The following is a 25,606-nucleotide window of genomic DNA, read 5'->3' on the forward strand; positions in this document are numbered from 1 at the left end:
CCTGGACAGAGACAAACCAGTAATCTCTACACAGTAAAGCACATGATATGTTCACTGATAAGTCTAGTTTTTTTATTTCTCCCCGTCTTCAGCAAGGTAAAACAAAGAAGTGGGTCCAAAAAACTGAACATGTCAGATATAACAATGAAGTCTTGGTGTTGATTTCCACTGTGTGATTGTGATTGCATTACCTGAATCAAACCATTTAATGCCCAAAGAATGCCTTTAATAATTTATTGTTAACACACAGTGCTTGACAACAACCTGACCTGTGAGAGCAGCCCACACACACACTCTTTGTTGAAAATGGACTCAGTTGAACGTCTTTCATCAAAACACATTTACTAAAAGAACAACTGCATAATTTTAACGATCACATGAAGAAGACAAGTACGTGACTCAAGTTTTTACCTCTTAAACATCAAACTACAGTAAAAACAACAAAAAAATATGAGCTGCATGCAGCCGTGAACAGAACATATACAATGTACAGGTCTTCGCTTCAATGTCCGCTGCAGAGCGCGTTCGTTGGAGGCAGCCGCTCAGCTGAGGGGAAGCAAAATCTTCTGAGTGCTGACGATGTCGCCCAGCTTCTGTTTTATCTTCACAAAAAGGCGCTTGAACTCTAAACCATCGCCCTGGAGGAACACAGTGAGACAGACAGCTTCAGAACAAAAGGCGGGGGTTGAAGTCTGACGAGCTTTAACCGAGACGGCCGCTGTACTTTCAAACAGAACGTTTTTCGGAACTGAAAAGTTACCTTCGACAGCCTGAAGTCCAGCATTACCCGCTGATTCATGTCCAGCAGATAAACTTTGAAGATGAGCTTGTTGTTGCGCTTGTCCAGCGTGCTCACCGTCACCTGCGCGGAAAAGAACACGTTATCAGAAACCAAAGAGTTCTGATGGATTATTATAGCAAGCAAAGGGAAATTTGGTAAATGTGAGCTGAAACCGATTCATGCTTGATTCGAATATTTCTGAAAACATGCGAGCAGCTGCTTGAAAGCCTCCAAATTCTGTGTGCGTTGGTTTGAATGTACCTGCTTGGTGCAGGTAAGTTTGAAGCCCAGTGCCAGGCCTTCACAAGTGTCTTTCAGGGAAGATAAGGAGGCCTCGGCATTGACTGTGGTAAAGAAACGCGTCATTCTTCGCACCAATCTCTGCCAGGGTGACTGTTGACAGAAAGAAAGACGGTTTTTGTGCAAAAAAGAACTGATATTAGAGTTGCTCAAATTGTAATAAAGATATAAATATATATTACTGGACAAAAAAAGAACAGCATCAGACCAGCACTGTACCGACTGTGGATTTACCTGGCTGGCTCCTGGCGTGCAGAGGAGCTGACTACCCAGTAACATGTGCTCCGGTTTGGTCGGCTGTGAGAAGCAAACCTGACTCCTGGGTTGAGCAATTAATAAGGCTTCTAGTCCGCCTGCAGCCAGATCAGGCTGAGAGCTGGAAAACTGCATCCTGTCATCACTGCGAAGAGAAGAAAATGACCCCTCAGGTTGCAGCGGACAAAGAAACGAGGCTGACGTGAGACGAGAGAGACGGCGCTCGGACCTGCTGGAGCGGGATGCGAGTCCCACATCAGATCGGAGAGGTTTGTTCCCCCCTGAGATCAAAGGATCCCTCACACCTGCAAAAAACACACAGACATCAGTCCTGTGGGGATACGCCATAATGTCACGATGGCTTTGGCACTCACCGTGAGTGAACCAGCGGTCTTTCTGTATGTCCGCAATGGAGATACGTGCATCTGGGCTCACTGTCAGTAATTTGGACAACAAACCTGATGGGAGAAGTGGAATACGGCGTCACAACAACTTCAAATTACAAGTAACGTGATTTTGGACTTACTAAGAGGCATCGGCTGTATTTTCTTCCAAGGAGTCAGGTATGTTTTCTTCTGAAGCCAGTCTGAATACTCCTGGCAGCTCTCAGTGGGCTGGTCCCACGGCAGCTCTGATAAGACAAGCAACATCCGCCTGACTGACAACATGTCACACACCCAACAACATCAGCAGCTTCAAACGTCTTCAACTTCAATCTGATAATTTGGGGAAACATTTCAATTCAGAAAGTTTCAAAGCTGCGCCATATTGCGGGATTACAGAGGAGCAGCGTTACCTCCGGCCAGCATGGCAGTGAGGACGATCCCACAAGCCCAGATATCAGCAGGCTGAGCTTTGTACTCCGTCTGGCTGAGAAGCTCTGGAGCCACGTACGGCAAAGTTCCACAGAGTCGATTCAGGAGACGCTCGTTGCCTCGGAAGCGGAACACGGTGGCCAGGCCAAAGTCTGACAGCTTCAGGTCATCTGAAAAAGAAAAAGAAAAACCGCAAAAGATCACGATCAAGATAGTTGGAACAATTCAAGAGGAGTCGGTATCCTACCTTTGTCATTCAGCAAAATGTTTTCTGGTTTGATGTCTCTGTGGGTGATGCCAACACTGTGGAGGTATTCCTGCAAAGGTGGAGAATTTAAACACGAGCAGGAAGAAAAGCTTGAAGTCACGCTGAGGTATGATTCGCTCACCACCGCCGATATCAGCTGCTGGAAAAACCTGTGAGCGTCCGTCTCCGACATCCCCACATCGGGCTCTAACCAGAAAGCAAAGGCAGAGAGGAGGCTTCAAAGGTCAAGGTGAAAAGAAAAAAAACAAGTTTTCCAAGTGATACCAAGAAGTTGAACAAGAAAATGGAGATTTGTGTCATTTGTTCTACCGATTCTGTCAAACAGCTCTCCTCCCGAGCAGTACTCCAGGAAGAGGTAGACCGTCGGTCCTTCCTTCCGGTGGCCAAAAAAACGAACAATGTTGGGATGGCTGAGCATCTTCCGAGGCAAAAACATCAAACGGAGACATGAGGATGACATTACAACACAAAAGACTGCTTGATCTGAACAGAGCTTGATGAGATAAGCAAATGAAGATTCCTCCATTATAAACTCACTAAAACCTTGCCTGAAAACTTTCAGTAGGATTGTATGCTTTCTACTAATGTTTTCTTCTTTAAATCAACATCGATCACTGCCATGGTGAGCAGTGCACCAGCTAACAGCAGTTTTACTGAAGGTAAAGCCGACCTACCTTGTGGATGCAAACTTCCTTCCTGACATTTTCATTGCAGTCTTTGGCCTGTGAGGTGTCGATCACCTTCAGAGCTACAGCTTCCTCCGTCTGTCTGTTTACCAGCAGCCTCACTCTGACAATGTAAACAAAAGGAATTCTCAGTAGGAACAACACAGATAAGCAAGGAGAGGTGAGTATTGTTTTATGCATTTGTTAAAATGGTGTCAGACTAATAACCACCGCAGCAGTCTGTATAAATAAAAAAAAATATTCATGATTTAATGTATTCAGTTTTACAGGCATCTTATGTTAATACATCCACACTGAGGCTGGAAACATTTTAAACTCAACAGCATTGTGATTCTCTAATTCTCATGCATTTGCCTGTTGTTGTGGAAACGAATGAATGTACAGTGCGCTGCTCTATAAATAAAAGAAGGACTCTTACTCTCCGTAGGCTCCTTCTCCCAGAGTCTGAACCACGTCCCAGTCCTGCACGAACGGGACCGCCATGCTGCATCAGAAACACAACCTTACATCCACAACCTGTCACCACCCAATAATGACATCTTGAAATGACTTTTCTCGGCACGTTAAGCTCCCTCAGATCACCATGTGGAGGCAGATATCTCTAAACCTGTCAGAGGTCGCTCTCGGAGGAGGAGACATGCAGTTAAATGTCACGATGCGCCGCAGGAGCCAGAAAAAAATAGTCGCAGAAAGTTAACCTGGTCTGTCTCACCCGCACAGCGTTTCTCCACAGCAGAGGTTTCCACATGAAGCTTTGAGCAAAGATTAACCAAACTCTTTCATCCGTCTGAGACTTCAAGAAGAAAACATGTAATGAATTTGGCGCGGGAATGTTTTATCGATGTCACTTCCGCCCTGCTCGTCACTTCCTGTTTGGTTTGGCGCCCTCTGCTGTCGAACATCAGAAACAACCACAGTCAACGCTGAAAACTGGGTGAAAACACATCCTGACCATTATGACTCCGAAATGACACAGAATGAACACTTTCAGGGCCGAATAATGAATTAAAATCGATAGAGTTGAGGCTTTTACAAACATGGAAACTACAAGAGTAAAGGTCGCAGAGACCAAAAGCTGCTGAAGGCCTGCTCAGTGATCACCAGACTCATCAAACTGAAAATGCAGGTTTGCTGATAGATCCTTAAAAACTGACATTCTTGAATGAAACAAAAAGTGTATTGACCTTTGTGAACAACTTCAACTTTTTTTTTGAGAGGGGCATACATTGATCTGCTTTTATTGGTTCTATAGTTAATATTTACCAGGATGTTCTGGGTCCTGTCTCTTTCTATGAAGCTCACGGTTCATTTTGTAATATATCCACAGCTCCTGTAGCCCTCCGTTATTCATCAGCAGTTTGTCAGAATGATGTTCAACATGGAAAAGTTCCTCCGCTGGAGTTTGTTTGCTGTATTGTCATGTTTCCTCTTAATGGGTATGTATATATGTTTGTCCTTTCGATTAAAGATATATATGACGATTTCAAATGCACACATTTTAAACATTGTTTATGGTTCTGACTTAAATATTTTATGATACAGAACAGTTATCTGTGATGGGTTCTGTGCTTTCAAGTTTAACAATCATGAATTTGTTGAAAAGTATTTTCAATTTATATTTCAATTGTGAACAATTATTTGATGAGGAAACAAAAATCAGAATTTAGAACACGTCATGTCTCGAATCTTCACTTTTTCAATGCCAACATCAAATTGTTTTGATGATTATTTTAATAAATGTACAACTACATACAAACAATAGATAGCGGTACTCCAGTTGAGGCCTGTAAGGCTTATTTACATGACAGTGTAGTGGTTAAAACTCTTCCTACAAGAGTGGAATTTGAAAACAGTTTTGCCCTAAGGCCTTTTACGATGGAGTTTGCATGTTCTCTCTGTGAATGTTTTAACCTTGAATGCCAAAATCATGTATCCGAGGCAAAAAAAAAAAAGTTTCTAAAATGTTGGAGTTGTCTGACAAAGCTGTTTCTTTCCAGGTCAAGAGGTTCGGAGCGATTGCACGGAAGATGGTGTTGAAATTGAGGGAGGTCATTATACACTGACCAAGCAGCTGAAGGTTGACAGCATGTTGATCTACCACTGCCCCGAAGGCTACTACCCCTACCCCGCCCTGGTCCGTCTGTGTCAAAACAGCAACAAGTGGAAACCAGCGCCCAAAAGATTCTTACAGCAGAGATGCAGGCGTGAGTAACATCATTCAACACTCATTTTTACTTTTTTGTCCTCAGAATGCATGATGAGTCACACCCTCTTTGTTCATTTGTTTGTTTGCTTGACAGTTGTCGAATGTCCTGACCCCAATGTGCTGGAGCACGGAGGTGTGTGGCCTGCTCAGGAGAAATACTTTGTGGGCAATGAGACCATGTATGAATGTTACTCTGGACACACGATGCGAGGCTCCTCCCGGCGTGTGTGTTTGAGCAACGGGAAGTGGAGTGGACAAACCCCCATCTGCAGCAGAGACAGTAAGTCTGCGCTTGGAAATGACAATTTTTCAATTCAATTTTAATTTATACAACACCAAATACAACATGGTAATTTGTCAAACTAAAAAATATACAAGCCAAACACAAGCACACAAAAAAGTGTGAAAGGAAAAAAATGATTCCATCAACATTCTTACACGGAGCCTCATTTGTGTTTCCTGATTTATTCTGGACATTTCTCCTCATTTATCTGTTTGCTGTCCTATTAAAGCTGCAAGTATGTGCGCTGACCCAGGAATCCCACCCGGTGCCACAAGAACAGGGAACTTATTTGACTTTCAGGACACAGTGAAATACCACTGCAAAGACAACCTGATTTTGGTGGGCTCCAAGACGAGAGTGTGTCAGGAGAACGGCCAGTGGACGGGCAAGGAGCCAGCGTGCTACTGTAAGATAAACACCTGCGCACTCTTATTTACCGAAGGTCTAATGGAAATTCAGCACATTGGACGACTGAAATCCAACACTCACAAGGCTGAAAATATGTTAATTTGGTTTTCAGTTTATTTGTAAAACAGTAAATTACACTTTGACTGAGCAAAGTTTTCTTAATCATCTATTTCCTGCTTTTTTTTTTTTTTTTTGCACTTCCCTCTAGTTTTAAGATCACTCATAGAAACAGCTTTATTTTTCATTCTGTAGTTCTTTTTCTTTGAGTGACAGATGTCATTGTTCTTGCTTTCAGTAATCGTTATTCTTTCCTGGGGTGCACAGCAGTAAATAGCATAAAAAGACACACACTGCTTTACCCTTTAACCCATAATGTTGTGGTGGGGGCTTTGGCTCCAGTTTGAAGATGGTCAAACCCACTCCAGGGATTTCCTGTGTTTATACCGCAGACAGGCCTTTTCTCCGAGTCACTAAAGTAAGAAATTGCAAAAGTTCTAAACACTGGAGGAAGTGGCCCTTGAACAACGTCCTGTCTATGAATGCTACTTTAAACTCACCCCAGCTCAAACTTCCTCTTTTTCTTCAACCTGACCTTTTATTGAATCAGTTTTCTCTTTTTCATGATTAACGCAAACTTCTGCTTTTTGGGGGGGGGATTTTTTTTTCTTGCAGACAAACACACTTACGATACTCCACTGGAGGTTTCGCAGGCATTCGGGAGTGCCATCACAGAAACTCTCACCACCTTAGAGTCCCTTGGTAAGTTTTCCTTCTTTCTCTGGTTGGATGTAAGATATGAGATTCTAAAGATTAAAGGTTTTATTCGTCCCAAATCATGCCAATGCTGTGTTTGTTGTTGTTCAGATGACACACAGGAGGGAAGAAAAATCAGACTTACCAAAAATGGGACACTGAACATCTACATCGCTGTGGATATTATATTGTTATTGTATTAAACCAACTGCACCATGAAACCCGTCAGCAGATCGTGAAACTGAAACTTGACATTGGTCTCTTCCAGGCCCAACCATTTTACCCAGCGCTGCCTCGCCCTTCACCTCACCCCCGAGCGTCACCCCCAGCGCCCCTCCGCTCGAAGACGATAACGAGCCTGTTAACGTCACCATCACTGTCCAAACTACCGGCTCTTAATAATCCCTTCTGGGTCGACGCATTGGTTCATCAGTAGTTGTCTTTTTTTTTTTGTCTCAACTCAGCTGCAATGGCTGCTACTGCATACTCCACAGTCATTTCAAACCTGGACAGAGACAAACCGGTAATCTCTACACAGTAAAGCACATGATATGTTCACTGATAAGTCTAGTTTTTTTTATTTCTCCCCGTCTTCAGGAAGGTAAAACAAAGAAGTGGGTCCAAAAAACTGAACACGTCAGATATAACAATGAAGTCTTGGTGTTGATTTCCACTGTGTGATTGTGATTGCATTACCTGAATCAAACCATTTAATGCCCAAAGAATGCCTTTAGTAATTTATTGTTAACACACAGGGCTTAACAACCTGACCTGTGAGAGCAGCCCACACACACACTCTTTGTTGAAAAGTGGACTCAGTTGAACGTCTTTCAAACACATTTACTAAAAGAACAACTGCATAATTTTAACGATCACATGAAGAAGACAAGTACGTGACTCAAGTTTTTACCTCTTAAACATCAAACTACAGTAAAAACAACAAAAAAATATGAGCTGCATGCAGTCGTGAACAGAACATATACAATGTACAGGTCTTCGCTTCAATGTCCGCTGCAGAGCGCGTTCGTTGGAGGCAGCCGCTCAGCTGAGGGGAAGCAAAATCTTCTGAGTGCTGACGATGTCGCCCAGCTTCTGTTTTATCTTCACAAAAAGGCGCTTGAACTCTAAACCATCGCCCTGGAGGAACGCAGTGAGACAGACGGCTTCAGAACAAAAGGCGGGGGTTGAAGCCTGACGAGCTTTAACCGAGACGGCCGCTGTACTTTCAAACAGAACGTTTTTCGGAACTGGAAAGTTACCTTCGACAGCCTGAAGTCCAGCATTACCCACTGATTCATGTCCAGCAGATAAACTTTGAAGATGAGTTTGTTGTTGCGCTTGTCCAGCGTGCTCACCGTCACCTGCGCGGAAAAGAACACGTTATCAGAAACCAAAGAGTTCTGATGGATTATTATAGCAACCAAAAGAAATTCGGTAAATGTGAGCTGAAACCGATTCATGCTTGAGTCGAATATTTCTGAAAACATGCGAGCAGCTGCTTGAAAGCCTCCAAATTCTGTGTGCGTTGGTTTGAATGTACCTGCTTGGTGCAGGTAAGTTTGAAGCCCAGTGCCAGGCCTTCACAAGTGTCTTTCAGGGAAGATAAGGAGGCCTCGGCATTGACTGTGGTGAAGAAACGCGTCATTCTTCGCACCAATCTCTGCCAGGGTGACTGTTGACAGAAAGAAAGACGGTTTTTGTGCAAAAAAGAACTGATATTAGAGTTGCTCAAATTGTAATAAAGATATAAATATATATTACTGGACAAAAAAAAAGAACAGCATCAGACCAGCACAGTACCGACTGTGGATTTACCTGGCTGGCTCCTGGCGTGCAGAGGAGCTGACTACCCAGTAACATGTGCTCCAGTTTGGTCGGCTGTGAGAAGCAAACCTGACTCCTGGGTTGAGCAATTAATAAGGCTTCTAGTCCGCCTGCAGCCAGATCAGGCTGAGAGCTGGAAAACTGCATCCTGTCGTCACTGCGAAGAGAAGAAAATGACCCTCAGGTTGCAGCGGACAAAGAAACGAGGCTGACGTGAGACGAGAGAGACGGCGCTTGGACCTGCTGGAGCGGGATGCGAGTCCCACATCAGATCGGAGAGGTTTGTTCCCCCCTGAGATCAAAGGATCCCTCACACCTGCAAAAAACACACAGACATCAGTCCTGTGGGGATACGCCATAATGTCACGATGGCTTTGGCACTCACCGTGAGTGAACCAGCGGTCTTTCTGTATGTCCGCAATGGAGATACGTGCATCTGGGCTCACCATCAGTAATTTAGACAACAAACCTGATGGGACAAGTGGAATACGGCGTCACAACAACTTCAAATTACAAGTAATGTGATTTTGGACTTACTAAGAGGCATCAGCTGTATTTTCTTCCAAGGAGTCAGGTATGTTTTCTTCTGAAGCCAGTCTGAATACTCCTGGCAGCTCTCAGTGGGCTGGTCCCACGGCAGCTCTGATAAGACAAGCAACATCCGCCTGACTGACAACATGTCACACACCCGACAACATCAGCAGCTTCAAACGTCTTCAACTTCAATCTGATAATTTGGGGAAACATTTCAATTCAGAAAGTTTCAAAGCTGCGCCGTATTGCGGGATTACAGAGGAGCAGCGTTACCTCCGGCCAGCATGGCAGTGAGGACGATCCCACAAGCCCAGATATCAGCAGGCTGAGCTTTGTACTCCGTCTGGCTGAGAAGCTCTGGAGCCACGTACGGCAAAGTTCCACAGAGTCGATTCAGGAGACGCTCGTTGCCTCGGAAGCGGAACACGGTGGCCAGGCCAAAGTCTGACAGCTTCAGGTCATCTCAAAAAGAAAAAGAAAAACAGCAAAAGATCACGATCAAGATAGTTTGAACAATTCAAGAGGAATCAGTATCCTACCTTTGTGTTACGTGCCGAGGGCACCATCGGCTGTTGTCAGTGCCGGGTCAGGAGGTTGCGAAAGGAGAGGCAGCGGAGCTGGGTGATGGTGCTCAAAAAGGTAGTGGTTTATTTACAAAAAATAATGGTGAGGTATCCAACAAAGGAAAAAAAGAACCAAAGAAAACAATGAGCAAAGTAACAAACAAGCTGGCTCAGGACGTGACGGTGCAGGAGGCCAGGAGCCACTGGTCTCCACTCCTCTACAGGCAGCAGCTTCTTATGCTGCCGGTGATTAGCTGATTGGCTCCACCTGGCATGGCTGATTCCAACAAGGGAGGTGAGGTGCAGAGCAGGAGAGCACTCAGAACCAAGACGGCTCCAGGGCCGTAACACCCCCCCACTTAAAATCATCACCAACACCTCCCAAAAATAAGATAAAAATGTCCATCAGCACCACCGGTTGACCGCCTTGTTTCCTTCTTGTGATGCATAACTTCTTTAGCCAATAACGTGGGAAATGGGCAGCCATGGCTGAGGCCGTCCGACAGGCTTGATGACCAGGACAGCATGGACAACCGGTCCAGGGCAGAAGGAAGGAACCACCGACGGATACGGACCACCAGGAACCACCACTGGGACGGGACACCTGGACACAGGGAGAAGAGGAGGCGCAGCGAGCAGGGGGGCCAGGATCAGAGGAGCAAACACCCCCTGAGCGGAAGCAGTTACCTCAACACCGATGGGACGTGCCCATCGATGTGCCGAAATATCACGCAGCGGGGCTGTACCAGGCGCAGCACCCGACGCACCAGTCCTCTGCTTGGTCCGGCGGCTGTCCAGGTTCATGGCGACCTTTCCATCAAATCGCTTCTTCTTAGCTTGGGAAGAAGACAGCGCCTTCCGAGCTAATACGGTGCCCTGCTGCCGCCGTTTCCTACGCTTTGAAACAAAGTCCGGTGCACCACCTCCAGACAGACTCGAAGACAACAATCGGCCCTTTAACTCCTTCAGGGGGCCACGAGTTAGAGGTGGAGGAACACCAGGAACACCCTCTGGTTTTTCAGCTCTGGGCTTCACTTTGACACCATTTTCCACGAGACCAGAAGGGGGCACACAATCCCCGGGGAAAATGGGACCACAGACAGGGTCACCCAAGTCAACAACACTCTCCTGGGTCACTTTCTTAGCCTGTGCTCGAGACAGGACACTCACGGAGGAAACATCAGGATGTTGACTCGCCAGATCATCATGTGGACCAACGATTGGCTGGGAGCCCACCTCAGGAGAAGGATAGACCTTTCCATCAGCAATGTCGTTTCCTAAAATGACATCCACCCCATCAATCGGAAACCGGTCCCTTACAGCCACCGGAAACACTCCACTCACCAGGTCAGACTCGAAGTGGATGTTATGCAAAGGGGCTGGCACGTAGTCCAACCCAATACCTCTCACTACAGTGCTCACTTTACAATCGGTCTTATGGCCAAGAGGCAGGACACCAGAGAGAATGAATGACTGCGAACCACCTGTGTCACGCAGGACTCTGACTGGAAGCTTGGATTCTCCTGGGACTGAAACGAATGCTTCAAAGATGAATGGCTTGAAACACTTATCAGGAGAAGTGGCAGGCAGAGGAGACACAGCAGTGGGACCAGCTGGGCAAGTTTTAACCAGAGCAACCCCTTTGGGTTTTGGCTCGGTCGACCTGCGTCGACGGAGCACGTCACAATCTGATATTAGGTGACCAGTTTTGTGACAGTAGAAGCATTGCTTCGGCCTACTTGATTTCGGACTGGTGGATAACTCTGGCTGCACAGGCTCTTCGTCTTGATTGGTGGTTGGCACATGATCACGTTTGAAGACGGATTTGTGAGTAAGGGCAAACTCATCTGCGGAAATGGCAGCCTGCTGGAGCGTACATACTTTCTGCTCATTTAGATAGATGAGTATACGCTCAGGAAGACAGTTCTTGAAATCTTCGAGCAGGACTAACTCACGCAGAGCATCAAAACTTGTAGTTTTGGTAGCTGAGCACCACCCGTCGAACAACAAGGACTTTTCTCGGGCAAAATCCACGAAACTCTGGGCAAAGGATTTCTTGAGGCCTCTGAATCTCTGCCTGTAAGCTTCCGGGACAAGTTCGTACGCCCTGAGAATAGCGCCTTTTAGGATGTCATAAATAAGACTGTCCGAGACTGACAGGGATGCACAAGCTTCCAAAGCTTTACCAGCCAGTTTGCACTGTAGCAAAATTGCCCAAACATCCGGTGGCCAGTGCAGCGCGCACGCAATACGCTCGAAGGCCCCGAAGTAAGACTCCACTTCGGCTTCTCTAAATGCAGGGACCAACTGAATATTTTTGGAAACATCGAACGCATCGCGGGACGCAGTAATTGGCTGCTCTGCGCCTCTAACCCGTGCCGCTTGTAGCTCCAGCTGACGTATTTTGAGAGCAGATTCAGCTTCCACTTTCTTGATCTCCACCTCTCTAGCGGTGGCAGCTTCAGCTTCCACTTTCTTGATCTCCACCTCTCTAGCGGTGGCAGCATCCAACCCCAGCCTCTTAAGTTCCAGCTCACGCCTGAGCTGAAACTCCCGCTCTCTCTCCTTCTCCTCTCTCTTGAGTCGAGCAACTCGGACTCCCACCTCCACCCGGGAAATTCCGGTACGCGGGGATGAAGAAGAACTGGAGCTCGCAGACGATCGGGCTCCGGGCTTCTCCTCAGCGTCACCCGCTAACTTAGGCTGGGAATCGTCGCGCGCCACGGCCCCCTCCGCAACCACGCCAAGAAGCACCGAGGACGCCCCTGCATCTCCCGGTACCGTCACCGCCTCGTCATACTCAGGCAAAACAAGTACACCCTTGCCAACTAGACCGGACAGCACAGCATCCCTCACCTCATTCACCCGCAGGGCCGAGGGTATCACAATGCCATAATGTCGAGCAATGTCCAGCAAATCACATTTCCGGCAATCATAGAAAACCTCAAATGTGGGGTTAGCCACAAACGCCTGCAAGTCAAACACCATGACTCAACCCCTAACAGATCACGTCAAGGCTTGGACAAAACCACAGCTGACTGTCATCCACAGTCAGCTCATTAGCACCTGACTCCAATCAAGCCACACAGCGCACACCCCCAATGGAGAAAGCTAAGGAGCGCAGACAACGACCTACCCGCACACACACGTCACACACACAAACCCGCCATACACATGAGCCCGCTTGGGGGAGGGGAAGAAAAAAACCAACAAAGCAGTGCACAAAACAAAGCAACACCCAGAATCCTAGCCACCCAAAACTCACCTATTCTGTCTTCTGGGGTTTACCAGGCTCGAGTTTTCACCCCACCCGGGATACACCCCAAAAACAACAAACTAAAAAAACAAACAGGTGCCGATGGAATGGCTGTGTGACAGCCAAGCTGAACACCCCTAGTCTCGTCTGGGTACGCAATGTTTAACAAAAAGTGCAAACTGCAAAAGGAACACCCAACTCACCCAAAAATGCACAGTTCCAAACACACCAGCTCGTGCGACCCACAGCAACAACCATGGATCCCGGACGAGCCCCCAAATGTTACGTGCCGAGGGCACGATCGGCTGTTGTCAGTGCCGGGTCAGGAGGTTGCGAAAGGAGAGGCAGCGGAGCTGGGTGATGGTGCTCAAAAAGGTAGTGGTTTATTTACAAAAAATAATGGTGAGGTATCCAACAAAGGAAAAAAAGAACCAAAGAAAACAATGAGCAAAATAACAAACAAGCTGGCTCAGGACGTGACGGTGCAGGAGGCCAGGAGCCACTGGTCCCCACTCCTCTACAGGCAGCAGCTTCTTATGCTGCCGGTGATTAGCTGATTGGCTCCACCTGGCATGGCTGATTCCAACAAGGGAGGTGAGGTGCAGAGCAGGAGAGCACTCAGAACCAAGACGGCTCCAGGGCCGTAACACTTTGTCATTCAGCAAAATGTTTTCTGGTTTGATGTCTCTGTGGGTGATGCCAACACTGTGGAGGTATTCCTGCAAAGGTGGAGAATTCAAACATGAGCAGGAACAAAAGTTTGAAGTCACACTCAGGTATGATTCGCTCACCACCGCCGATATCAGCTGCTGGAAAAACCTGTGAGCGTCCGTCTCCGACATCCCCACATCGGGCTCTAACCAGAAAGCAAAGGCAGAGAGGAGGCTTCAAAGGTCAAGGTGAAAAGAAAAAAACAAGTTTTCCAAGTGATACCAAGAAGTTGAACAAGAAAATGGAGATTCGTGTCATTTGTTCTACCGATTCTGTCAAACAGCTCTCCTCCCGAGCAGTACTCCAGGAAGAGGTAGACCGTCGGTCCTTCCTTCCGGTGGCCAAAAAAAACGAACAATGTTGGGATGGCTGAGCATCTTCCGAGGCAAAAACATCAAACGGAGACATGAGGATGACATTACAACACAAAAGACTGCTTGATCTGAACAGGACTTGATGAGATAAGCAAATGAAGATTCCTCCATAATAAACTCATTAAAACCTTCCGCTACTAATGTTTTCTTCTTTAAATCAACATCGATCACTGCCATGGTGAGCAGTGCACCAGCTAACAGCAGTTTTACTGAAGGTAAAGCCGACCTACCTTGTGGATGCAAACTTCCTTCCTGACATTTTCATTGCAGTCTTTGGCCTGTGAGGTGCCGATCACCTTCAGAGCAACAGCTTCCTCCGTCTGTCTGTTTACCAGCAGCCTCACTCTGACAACATAAACAAAAGGAATTCTCAGTAGGAACAACAAAGATAAGCAAGGAGAGGTGAGTATTGTTTTATGCATTTGTTAAAATGGAGTCAGACTAATAACCGCCACAGCAGTCTGTATAAATAAAAAGAAATTCATGACTTAAAGCAACACTAAGGAACTTTCAGTTTTCGTTGATTTTGGCGGCGCCAGTGGACAAAAGTGGTAGTGTTTTGCCTGACTGAATACTACAGTTCCCATGAGGACTAGCGCGTGGCGTCGTAAATTGCTGCTCCCGGTGGCATGCTGTCGGACTGAACTCGCCTTCATTTGTTTCCAGGGGCTGTGTGAAGGATGGATAGCGACGAGGTAATGAATCTAAATGAATCTAATGGTGGATAAACAATGTTATATCAAGATGTGACGCATGCCGTAAAGCAGTCCGCACATTTGGAGCTTTTTAGTGTGCAGGATTCCTACCACCCTCCTCACAGCTGCTTAGTCCAAGTGAAAGCAATACTGACGCCCTCAGCCCGTGACAGAGGGGTCATTCAACTAGTTGTAAGTGGAAGTATCATCACAAAAGATATTAAAATGTTTTATTAAGGTTGAAAAGTTCCTTAGTGTAGGTTTAATGTATTCAGTTTTACAGGCAGCTTATTTCAATACATCCACACTGAGGCTGGAAACATTTTAAACTCAACAGCATTGTGATTCTCTAATTCTCATGCATTTGCCTGTTGTTGCAAAAACGAATGAATGTACAGTGTGCTCTATAAATAAAAGAAGGACTCTTACTCTCCGTAGGCTCCTTCTCCCAGAGTCTGAACCACGTCCCAGTCCTGCACGAACGGGACCACCATGCTGCACCAGAAACACAACCTTACATCCACAACCTGTCACGACCCAATAATGACCTCTTGAAATGACTTTTCTCGGCACGTTAAGCTCCCTCAGATCACCATGTGGAGGCAGATATCTCTAAACCTGTCAGAGGTCGCTCTCGGAGGAGGAGACATGCAGTTAAATGTCACGTTGCGCCGCAGGAGCCAGAAAAAAATTGTCGCAAAATGTTAAACTGGTCTGTCTCACCCGCACAGCGTTTCTCCACAGCAGAGGTTTCCACATGAAGCTTTGAGCAAAAATTAACCAAACTCTTTCATCCGTCTGAGGCTTCAAGAAGAAAACATGTAATGAATTTGGCGCGGGAATGTTTTATCGATGTCACTTCCGTCCTGCTCGTCACTTCCTGTTTGGTTTGGCGCCCTCTGCTGTCGAACATCAGAAACAACCACAGTCAATGCTGAAAACTGGGTGAAAACACATCCTGACCATTATGACTCCGAAATGACACAGAATGAACACTTTCAGGGCGGAATAATGAATTAAAATCGATAGAGTTGAGGCTTTTACAAACATGGAAACTACAAGAGTAAAGGTAGCAGAGAGCAAAAGCTGCTGAAGGCCTGCTCAGTGATCACCAGACTCATCAAACTGAACATGCAGGTTTGCTGATAGATCCTTAAAAACTGACATTCTTGAATGAAACAAAAAGTGTATTGACCTTTGTGAACAACTTCATTTAGTATTCTAACAAAATATCTATCAATGTATCTTCATATGTGTGTCAAAGTTAACATTTCGAAGAAACGACAGCAACTAAACAGCAACAACTGGAAAATTGTTTACATTTTCCTTTTTCAAGTATTACTATTCTTCACAGCCTATTAAAGTTTGAAAATTAAATATAATCTAACGTTAAGCAATCAGTCATTTGGAAGGTAAATGTGTGGTTTGCCTACCAAAGTTCCCCTTTTCTCATCACCTCCAGTCCTGCAATACAAGTTTACACAGTAAGATGGTGTACTGCGTCCCTCAAAAGAAGCAACAATGGGAATAAGTTATAAAGAATTAACTGGGGCTCACTACCCAACGGTGTCTTCCATACTAAAAGAGGGTTTAGACTATGCAGCCTGCAGGGATAAATTGTCCTGAGGAAGGGTGGGATGCAGTCTGAAAACATGCTGAGTGACACAGTCAGACTTCAGGTCAGGAGGATCTTTTGCAAAAGTTTTTGTAAAAACAAGGATTAAATGTGAACACTTTTGGAGAGCACTGTCATTATGTGTGTGCAGAAATAAACGTGTGCTATGGGGTTGTTGGTATTTATGGATTACATAGAACTGAACAGATGCTTGTCTCTTGGTTTCCTACTAAGTTCAGTTGTGAATCAACGTAATTACCTAAAAGCTAACCTGGGTGAATAATCAATCGATGAATCAACATGTCAACTGCCAATACCTCTGGGTTTTGGGAAATGATGAAAACAAATGTTTGTACTGCTCTTTCTTTCCCAATACTCTTTGGGACCATGTGATTTTGTGTGTACACATCGGGGAAAATCCAGTGTCATCATGGCAAAGCTTTGCCCTACTTAAATCTGAAACAAACTAAACTGAAATATTTGAGCAACCACAGCCACACTGAGCAGGTAAATGGTGCAGCATTTAACTATCTTGTGTTTCTAATGTTATTAGTTGATTCTTTTTATTTTGAAGAAAATGTTTTAATATTTTTGTACAAATTAAATTTCATAGTACTACTCTATTTATTTAGCAGTGAATTATAAATATATACAGTTAAAATGTTCAAGTTGATTTTAAAGAACAGCAAAAACTTGACTATTGTCATGACTATTGAGGTTAAACATGACATTACCTTTATGGAAAATATCAGTTTTTGTGACTTTTTCTTTTTTTTTTTTTTTTTTTCTTGAGAGGGGCATACATTGATCTGCTTTTATTGGTTCTATAGTTAATATTTACCAGGATGTTCTGGGTCCTGTCTCTTTCTATGAAGCTCACGGTTCATTTTGTAATATATCCACAGCTCCTGTAGCCCTCCGTTATTCATCAGCAGTTTGTCAGTTTGATGTTGAACATGGAAAAGTTCCTCCGCTGGAGTTTGTTTGCTGTATTGTCATGTTTCCTCTTAATGGGTATGTATATATGTTTGTCCTTTCGATTAAAGATATATATGACGATTTCAAATGCACACATTTTAAACATTGTTTATGGTTCTGACTTAAATATTTTGTGATACAGAACAGTTATGTGTGATGGGTTCTGTGCTTTCAAGTTTAACAATCATGAATTTGTTGAAAAGTATTTTCAATTTATATTTCAATTGTGAACAATTATTTGATGAGGAAACAAAAATCAGAATTTAGAACACGTCATGTCTCGAATCTTCACTTTTTCAATGCCAACATCAAATTGTTTTGATGATTATTTTAATAAATGTACAACTATATACAAACAATAGATAGCGGTACTCCAGTTGAGGCCTGTAAGGCTTATTTACATGACAGTGTAGTGGTTAAAACTCTTCCTACGAGAGTGGAATTTGAAAACAGTTTTGCCCCAAGGCCTTTCATGATGGAGTTTGCATGTTCTCTCTGTGAATGTTTTAACCTTGAATGCCAAAATCATGTATCCGAGGCAAAAAAAAAAAAGGTTCTAAAATGTTGGAGTTGTCTGACAAAGCTGTTTCTTTCCAGGTCAAGAGGTTCGGAGTGATTGCACGGAAGATGGTGTTGAAATTGCGGGAGGTCATTACACACTGACCAAGCAGCTGAAGGTTGACAGCATGTTGATCTACCACTGCCCCGAAGGCTACTACCCCTACCCCGCCCTGGTCCGTCTGTGTCAAAACAGCAGCAAGTGGAAACCAGCGCCCAAAAGATTCTTACAGCAGAGATGCAGGCGTGAGTAACATCATTCAACACTCATTTTTACTTTTTTGTCCTCAGAATGCATGATGAGTCACACCCTCTTTGTTCATTTGTTTGTTTGCTTGACAGTTGTCGAATGTCCTGACCCCAATGTGCTGGAGTACGGAAGTGTGTGGCCTCCTCAGGAGAAATACTTTGTGGGCAATGAGACCACGTATGAATGTTACTCTGGACACACGATGCGAGGCTCCTCCCGGCGTGTGTGTTTGAGCAACGGGAAGTGGAGTGGACAAACCCCCATCTGCAGCAGAGACAGTAAGTCTGCGCTTGGAAATGACAATATTTCAATTCAATTTTAATTTATACAACACCAAATACAACATGGTAATTTGTCAAACTAAAAAATATACAAGCCAAACACAAGCACGCAAAAAAGTGTGAAAGGAAAAAATGATTCCATCAACATTCTTACACGGAGCCTCATTTGTGTTTTCTGATTTATTCTGGACATTTCTCCTCATTTATCTATTTTCTGTCCTATTAAAGCTGCAGGTATCTGCGCTGACCCAGGAATCCCACCCGGTGCCACAAGAACAGGGAACATATTTGACTTTCAGGACACAGTAAAATACCACTGCAAAGACAACCTGATTTTGGTGGGCTCCAAGACGAGAGTGTGTCAGGAGAACGGCCAGTGGACGGGCAAGGAGCCAGCGTGCTACTGTAAGATAAACACCTGCGCACTTATTTACCGAAGGTCTAATGGAAATTCACCACATTAGTCGACTGAAATCCAACACTCACAAGGCTGAAAATATTATATAAAATAAAATAAACATAAAATATCTAGTTTTAAGATCACTCATAGAAACAGCTTTATTTTTCATTCTGTAGTTCTTTTTCTTTGAGTGACAGATGTCATTGTTCTTGCTTTCAGTAATCGTTATTCTTTCCTGGGGTGCACAGCAGTAAATAGCATAAAAATACACACACTGCTTTACCCTTTAACCCATAATGTTGTGGTGGGTGCTTTGGCTCCAGTTTGAAGATGGTCAAACTCACTCCAGGGATTTCCTGTATTTATACCACAGACAGGCCTTTTCTCTGAGTCACTAAAGTAAGAAATTGCAAAAGTTCTAAACACTGGAGGAAGTGGCCCTTGAACAACGTCCTGTCTATGAAAGCTACTTTAAACTCACCCCAGCTCAAACTTCCTCTTTTTCTTCAACCTGACCTTTCATTGAATCAGTTTTCTCTTTTTCATGATTAACGCAAACTTCTGCTTTTTGGGGGGGGATTTTTTTTTCTTGCAGACAAACACACTTACGATACTCCACTGGAGGTTTCGCAGGCATTCGGGAGTGCCATCACAGAAACTCTCACCACCTTAGAGTCCCTTGGTAAGTTTTCCTTCTTTCTCTGGTTGGATGTAAGATATGAGATTCTAAAGATTAAAGGTTTTATTCGTCCCAAATCATGCCAATGCTGTGTTTGTTGTTGTTCAGATGACACACAGGAGGGAAGAAAAATCAGACTTACCAAAAATGGGACACTGAACATCTACATCGCTGTGGATATTTCTGAGAGCATTGAAAAGGATCAGTACGAGAAAGCCAGAGATGCTGTCACAAAGCTTATTAGAAAGGTGAGAAATCCAGTTTTCCACAGACCTGCAGATTTTACTGGAATTGTTCTGACAGTCAATGATAAAAGTTTTTAGATTTTGCATGATGGATAGGCGGACTGCCACGGAGCTCTGTCTTACAATATGCTGAACTGGCAGCCAGGAACACGGCACTTGGACTGACGTTGGATCAGGATAACTTTGCTGATTACAGGCTCAGCTTAAGGGCCCGAGGATGCTCGCTGGGTGAAATTACAGACGAGTGCTGGCATTGAATTTGCTGACTTGTTAGAAAGCATGTTGGAAATCCAGCAATCAGTCAGACTCGTCTGGACACTTCATCAATCATTTGATGTTATGAGGAATAAACAGACATTAGACCTCGCAATGAACATGAGCATCTGAATCGAGAGTGTTACGAAGAGGCTGGAAAACTTCAGGATTTGTTTTCGCTGTACAGTTCTCTCTCTCTCCGTGTGGAGCTAGGGGGATGCCAGCCAAACGAACCGAATAATGCATGAAGTTTCTTGACACACTTTTAGAAGCACATTTGGCACACTACACACATGACATGTACACACTTTATCTCATTCAATTTGGCCGCCGGCGCTGCAGCCCATTAGAAGTAAATTTCATTATGAATTACAAATCATAATCTTGACTGATGGCTTTTGGCTCCGGTCCCCTGGCCTGGTCTCAGGGCACACTTCAGGAAAAGCTTTCTGCTGATAAATGGATCAATTACTTAACAAAATAACAACCATAAGCAGTTTGAAACACACAGAGGTGTTGCATTAACAAAACACCTCACAGCACTTTTCACAAGTTAAACATGTGTTCAGAAAGACGTGTCGGGAGTTCGAGCGGGATCCCTCGCCTTGCCGATTCATTTTCTTTCATGTTTCCGCAGATTTCGTCCTACAGCGTGACTCCAAACTATGAAATAGTGTTTTTCTCTTCTGAAGTATATGAAATCGTCAACATTCTTGATTTCTTTGGGGGCGGAGTGACTCTGAGCACCGTCGAAAAGAAGTTGAAAGACTTTACAATAGATGGTGAGAGAAACACAGATGTGGACATTTTATGTGAAGCCGTGTGTGTTTACGTATGTGTGTGTTTTGGCTCGTAGATAAAAACACTGGAACGGATCTGACCCAGGTCTTCAACAAGTTCTTGGAGAAAATGGCATTCTTGAAGATTCAACTTGGAGAAGATGTTTTCAGGGAGCATCGCCACGTCTTTCTCATCTTCACAGACGGTAATGTCATACTTGTGTTGTCTTGACTGAGCTTGTTTACTAGACACTATAGACATTATAAGGAGTCATGGCAGGATATCACCAAAATAAAAAAACGAAAAACAAGATTCAGAAACTGTAGCAGATGTTGGGTTCTAGCCCCCAAATTTTTACTATTGTGAACTTATGAAAAATCCACTTCCACCATCAATAGTTTCTCTGTTGTATTCTGCAACACTGAGTTCCCTTTCTCTGTAAACTCCTTGGGTTAAACACCGTCTTGGGGTATCCTGTGCACTAATGCCGCTTCAGCCAACAACAGTCAGAGTTACTTTGTTTCTCTCTATTTTGCGTATTTGTCATTTTACCTCACTGACGTCTCTCAACTGCAGGGGGGTATAACATGGGAGGGTCACCCGCACCGTCTGTGGCAAGGATCAAGAACACGGTGTACATGAACCACACCGCTCAATCCCAAAACCTAAACAGAGAAGATCATCTCGGTAAGTTTCACTTCTGATTTGTGCATCTGTTTTTCCCTCTCAACCTTTAACCTTGCCGCTGATATTTGTCTGCAGATATTTATATTTTTGCCATCGGGGCTCAAATCTTTGACGATGACCTGCAGCCGCTGGTTGTGGGGAAAGAGGGCAAGCATTACTTCAGAATGAAGGACATCAAAAATCTACAAGAAACCTTTGATGAGATAATTGGTGAGTCTTCTTTGTAGATGTTCTGTTTGTTCACCAGCTTTCTGCTTGTCAGGACTCTCTCTTGTCTTCACTCTGACACAAGGGAGAGATTATATTCTTCAATTACAAGAGGAGGCCTGCAGGGCTCTCTTATTTCTGAAAAAAACCTTCTCTTATTATTCTGATACCCCTGATGTACCAGGGATGGAAAGATGTGGCAAAGTATCCCATAGGACATATAATCTATTGTAATGGGATGAGCCTCCAGAGCTGACTCCTTAAGTGAACGTAATGCTCAGCTTCAACGTCAAAGGGTACAGTGTACAAGTGTACAGTGATTACTATATATGCATGTGCTTCAAGGAATGTGGAAAACGTTATCTAATTTGATGATGCTGCATTGAACTTTTGCTCCATGCAGACGAGGAAGAGGTCAAAGGCCTCTGTGGTCTTCACAGAAGTTATGACGAAGAGAGCCCCAGAAGAAGGTATCCATGGTACGCATTAATCGTTGTGCTGGTAAGCTTTGCTTCACTCCCCCAGTGGGTAAAATGTATTTGCAAAAGCACCCCTAAAAGTTTAATTTGATCCATTTGGTCAGGGCCGGTCCCGACATTTGTTGAGCGGGGGGGGGGGGGGGGGGGGGGGGGGGGGTGCGCGCTGAGGAGCGATGCCGAACCATACCGATCAGTGCCGGGCAGCGCCGAGGACGAGGAGCGCAGTGCGTCGGACCGCTGCACAGCGGGGCACACGGAACACAGAGCGTCGTGGCGCCCCTTGTACGACCGCGGCGCCCCCCTCGGGACGTGGCGCCCTAGGCGGCCGCCTAGTTCGCCTATGCCTAGAGCCGGCCCTGCATTTGGTTGCCATTTTCTCTAGAGTTTACAGGTCAAAGCTTTTTAGCTGTGTTGAGGGAGAAAAAAACTCCTCACCCTCTTAAAGGAATACTCCGAAGATTTTTGACCCACACCCTTTCCCTATCTTTGACAAAGTTAGACAAGCTCATAAATACCTTTTTAGTGTCTGCGCGTCCAGTGGCTGGTTCCCAGCTGTTAGCATCGTAGTTAGCTTAGCTCAATTGCTGGAAGTCAATAGGAAACAGAGCCGGACTGACGAAAGTGGACAAAATACTCCTTCCAGTGGTCCAGGGGATAGCGTATTAGCACGTGAAGTAAATCTGAATGGCTATAAAACATTTTAAAAGACGTGTTTTCTTTTCAATCCGTTAAAATAACGTTTTGATACACATAGATCTACACAAGCATGGTGCTCCATGGAAGGATATACCGGCGCACAGCGGCTGAGTCTATGGCTTCTACTGCTGTGCTCCAGTATATCCTTCCGCGGAGCACTGCGCATGCGCAGGTCTGTGTGTATCAAAACGTTATTTTAACCGGTGAACTATGTCTGGGCAGGGCGAAGCCAGAGGAAACTCTGGTGGAGGCCCGCAGCGGTCCTGACGTGCAAATCGGTCGTCTGACCTGGGCATAGGGGCGAAAGACTAATCGAACCATCTAGTAGCTGGTTCCGTCCGAAGTGTCCCTCAGGACAGCTGGATCTCGCACTCATGGTTTTATCTGGTAAAGTGGAAGGATTGACAGATTGATAGCTCTAATTAGTTTGTTAGTTGGACTTTAAACCTGACAGGGTAGAAGGTTTAAAATTGCCTGAGTCACAAAAGCATGTTCAAAAATTTGCCTAAGTCATTGAATTCTCTCATGTTGCACGTTTGACTGACTTTGTTGTTTGTATGTCAATACGCATCTGTTGGAATAGCTGTTTTGATTAACATTGTTCGTAAATATCATATATTCAACCAATGGTTCAGTTTTTTGTGTTTCCTGAAAAGTCTTAAAAAATGACTTAGGCGATTATTTTAAGAAGGCGTCGATGTGTAAAATGAGTTCCTAAATATTTGCCTGGCTGTTATTTTCCTGCTACATTTAGATATTTGATATAGAAATGGCCATCATTAATTTACACCTTAACCCCCTTTAAGGTTTGTATTTGTACTGTTTGATTGTTGAGATGTTCAGTAGCGTCTCAGCCGAGCCACATGCCTTCTTTGGATGACTGAAATATGATAACTGCATAGAAATGTCCTCCTCAGCCTTCATTATGTCTTAATTCACTGTCCATTAATTTGCTTTCAAAATCCTTCTCATATGTTCCTTCATCACCTCTTATTCAAGAATGAAGGAAGCCCAAGGAAGTGTTTCGGCTCTCTTGTGTCGCGGAGGTTTGTCCTCACCGCCGCTCACTGCTTCAAATTTGGTGATGAACCCAAGCATGTGACTGTCGAGATAGAGGATGGACAGGGCAGAGGTAATGATCAGTTTCTGGTTCAGCTCAAAAAACCCCGTTCAGCAATTGGCATCGGTGTTTTCACACTGAAACAAATTAATGTATTCTGATTATGCAAACACAACTGGAAACTTCTTTTTTTTGTTTTTTGCAGTCAAACAAGTTGCAGACTTCAAGTTACATCCCAACTACGACGTGGATGCGAAAGCAGCTTTAGGTGTGCAAGAGTTTTACGACTATGACGTGGCTCTCATCCAGCTGGAGGACGACGTTCAGATCTCCACCTCAGTGAGGTGAGCTGCTGTGGTCCGTGTAAAAGTTGCTCTTTATTCTTGGATTTGATGTGACATGAATCGTCCTGCCCCCCTTCATTTATTTGCAGACCTATTTGCATCCCTTGCACTCAGGAGACGAGTGACGCTCTAAAGCTGGTCGGCGCTTCCACTTGCAGACAACAAGGTGAGGCGATTTCCCCACATGTAGAGCTGGGAGATGCTTTGTGGGCCGGTCCTGTGTAATCGCAGCAGTAGCTGCTAGGCAAGTGAGATTGCTTGAGTGAGTTGTTTTGGTGCCGATAATTTCACAAACTCATGAACTTCTAATGAATCAATTAACTCAATTTTCAGTACAATATTGAAAAAAAAAAAATGCCAGGGCTTCCAACAAGTTACTATCAGTGTAATACTTTAATACATTTAATCATTTCTTATCTGATATTATTGTGTTGAGCTTAGTGCTTCAAAGAGACGAGAGAATTTCCTCTGCTACTTATGTGGACTTGCATAATCAAGGAAAAACTCTATTTTTTTGCCTTCTCTGTTCATAGAACAACTTCTATTAACGAAAAGTTTTGAAGAACTCAGTTTCTTGACAAGGACTGGGGATGGAGTAGGTGAAAAGAACGTCTTTGCCAAGCTCGGCGATCATGTAAGCACTTCCGCTGAGATTTTTGTGTGTGACACAGAACTCCAAATATCTGATTGTTCCTCCAACTCGTTGATGCAGAGAAAGGAATGTATCAAACATGCATTGGAAGCACAGGGGATAGATACGGACAACCCAGAGGAGGCGGTGACAGAGAACTTCCTGTGCACTGGCGGTATTTCCCATCGCAGAGAGCATATCGCTTGTAAAGGTGTGTTTGTCTAGTAGTGAGTGAAATCAGCGAATGATCAGGCTTCCCATCAACACTGGCTCATTGCTATACTCTGCGTGTGTGTGTTTGTATTTTAATGATTCAGGTGACTCTGGAGGTGCCGTTTTCAAGAACTATCAGAATCGGACAATTCAGGTAAAGCATTAAAATATTCAGTGAAGTTCAGATTTCCTTTTCTTTTGCTGACTCTCTGCTGCTTCTCTTCCACAGGTCGCAGTGGTCAGCTGGGGAACTAAGAATCTGTGCACGGATTTGGGTGGTAAATTTGAGTCAGATAAGACCTCCAGAGACTTCCACATCAACCTTTTCAGAGTCGTCCCTTTTCTCAGATCTATTCTTGGAAACGACACACAGGATGTTTATGCGCCCCTTTTGTTTTTGAACGAATAAGCACGTTGGCGATAGTATATTTTTCCCACATTCCTCTTGTAGCACTATATTCCATATTAAATAAAACATAGATGACTGATGCACTAACGAATCTTTTCATACAAATGCTCATTTGACTGATTTCTGA

At 44.5% G+C, this 25,606-nt stretch overlaps 3 protein-coding genes across 3 annotated transcripts; 1 reads left to right on the forward strand and 2 right to left on the reverse strand.

Moving 5' to 3' along the window:
• Positions 1-244: 244 nt before the first annotated feature.
• On the reverse strand, positions 245-3,929 carry chek1 (checkpoint kinase 1). Its single transcript, XM_030101508.1, has 14 exons — positions 3,818-3,929; positions 3,524-3,589; positions 3,094-3,208; positions 2,729-2,837; positions 2,541-2,605; positions 2,399-2,468; positions 2,133-2,321; positions 1,863-1,967; positions 1,711-1,794; positions 1,566-1,641; positions 1,316-1,481; positions 1,043-1,174; positions 761-862; positions 245-638 (listed from the first exon to the last, which is right to left on the reverse strand). The coding sequence occupies exons 2-14, from the start codon at positions 3,586-3,588 to the stop codon at positions 543-545; spliced, it is 1,374 nt and encodes a 457-aa protein (XP_029957368.1). The 5' UTR covers position 3,589; positions 3,818-3,929; the 3' UTR covers positions 245-542.
• Positions 3,930-5,191: 1,262 nt separating this feature from the next.
• On the forward strand, positions 5,192-25,494 carry LOC115395747 (complement factor B-like). Its single transcript, XM_030101390.1, has 23 exons — positions 5,192-5,309; positions 5,406-5,595; positions 5,831-6,000; positions 6,675-6,761; positions 7,024-7,146; positions 10,137-10,380; positions 12,260-12,489; positions 17,903-18,109; positions 18,206-18,391; positions 18,623-18,799; positions 19,390-19,476; positions 19,582-19,721; positions 20,611-20,755; positions 20,830-20,958; positions 21,330-21,440; positions 21,516-21,650; positions 22,051-22,148; positions 23,822-23,948; positions 24,088-24,226; positions 24,316-24,392; positions 24,898-25,068; positions 25,175-25,224; positions 25,300-25,494. Exons 1-23 carry the CDS (start codon positions 5,192-5,194, stop codon positions 25,477-25,479), a joined length of 3,321 nt encoding a protein of 1,106 aa, XP_029957250.1. The 3' UTR covers positions 25,480-25,494.
• LOC115395623 (serine/threonine-protein kinase Chk1-like) lies at positions 7,740-15,207 on the reverse strand. The gene is given in 15 exon segments (XM_030101242.1): positions 7,740-7,892; positions 8,015-8,116; positions 8,296-8,427; positions 8,571-8,736; positions 8,820-8,895; positions 8,965-9,048; positions 9,117-9,221; positions 9,387-9,575; position 12,496; positions 13,583-13,651; positions 13,724-13,788; positions 13,911-13,992; positions 13,994-14,020; positions 14,248-14,362; positions 15,142-15,207. Coding segments are annotated over 15 exon segments (1,374 nt in total). The 5' UTR covers position 15,207; the 3' UTR covers positions 7,740-7,796.
• Positions 25,495-25,606: the final 112 nt, after the last annotated feature.

The sequence above is a fragment of the Salarias fasciatus genome, chromosome 10 (assembly GCF_902148845.1).
Source record: "Salarias fasciatus chromosome 10, fSalaFa1.1, whole genome shotgun sequence".
In the NCBI taxonomy this organism is placed as follows: Eukaryota; Metazoa; Chordata; class Actinopteri; order Blenniiformes; family Blenniidae; genus Salarias; species Salarias fasciatus.

Bases quoted from the DNA above. Each gene is read 5' to 3' on its own strand.
- LOC115395747 (XM_030101390.1), top strand. From the start codon at position 5,192: ATGTTGATCTACCACTGCCCCGAAGGCTACTACCCCTACCCCGCCCTG. The intron at 18,800-19,389 runs GTAAGATAAACA...TTTTTCTTGCAG, and splicing joins CAAGGAGCCAGCGTGCTACT to ACAAACACACTTACGATACT. The intron at 22,149-23,821 runs GTAAGCTTTGCT...CTCTTATTCAAG, and splicing joins ACGCATTAATCGTTGTGCTG to AATGAAGGAAGCCCAAGGAA.
- chek1 (XM_030101508.1), bottom strand. From the start codon at position 3,588: ATGGCGGTCCCGTTCGTGCAGGACTGGGACGTGGTTCAGACTCTGGGA. The intron at 863-1,042 runs GTACATTCAAAC...TTTTCCGCGCAG, and splicing joins AACTTACCTGCACCAAGCAG to GTGACGGTGAGCACGCTGGA. The intron at 639-760 runs GTAACTTTTCAG...GTGTTCCTCCAG, and splicing joins TGGACTTCAGGCTGTCGAAG to GGCGATGGTTTAGAGTTCAA.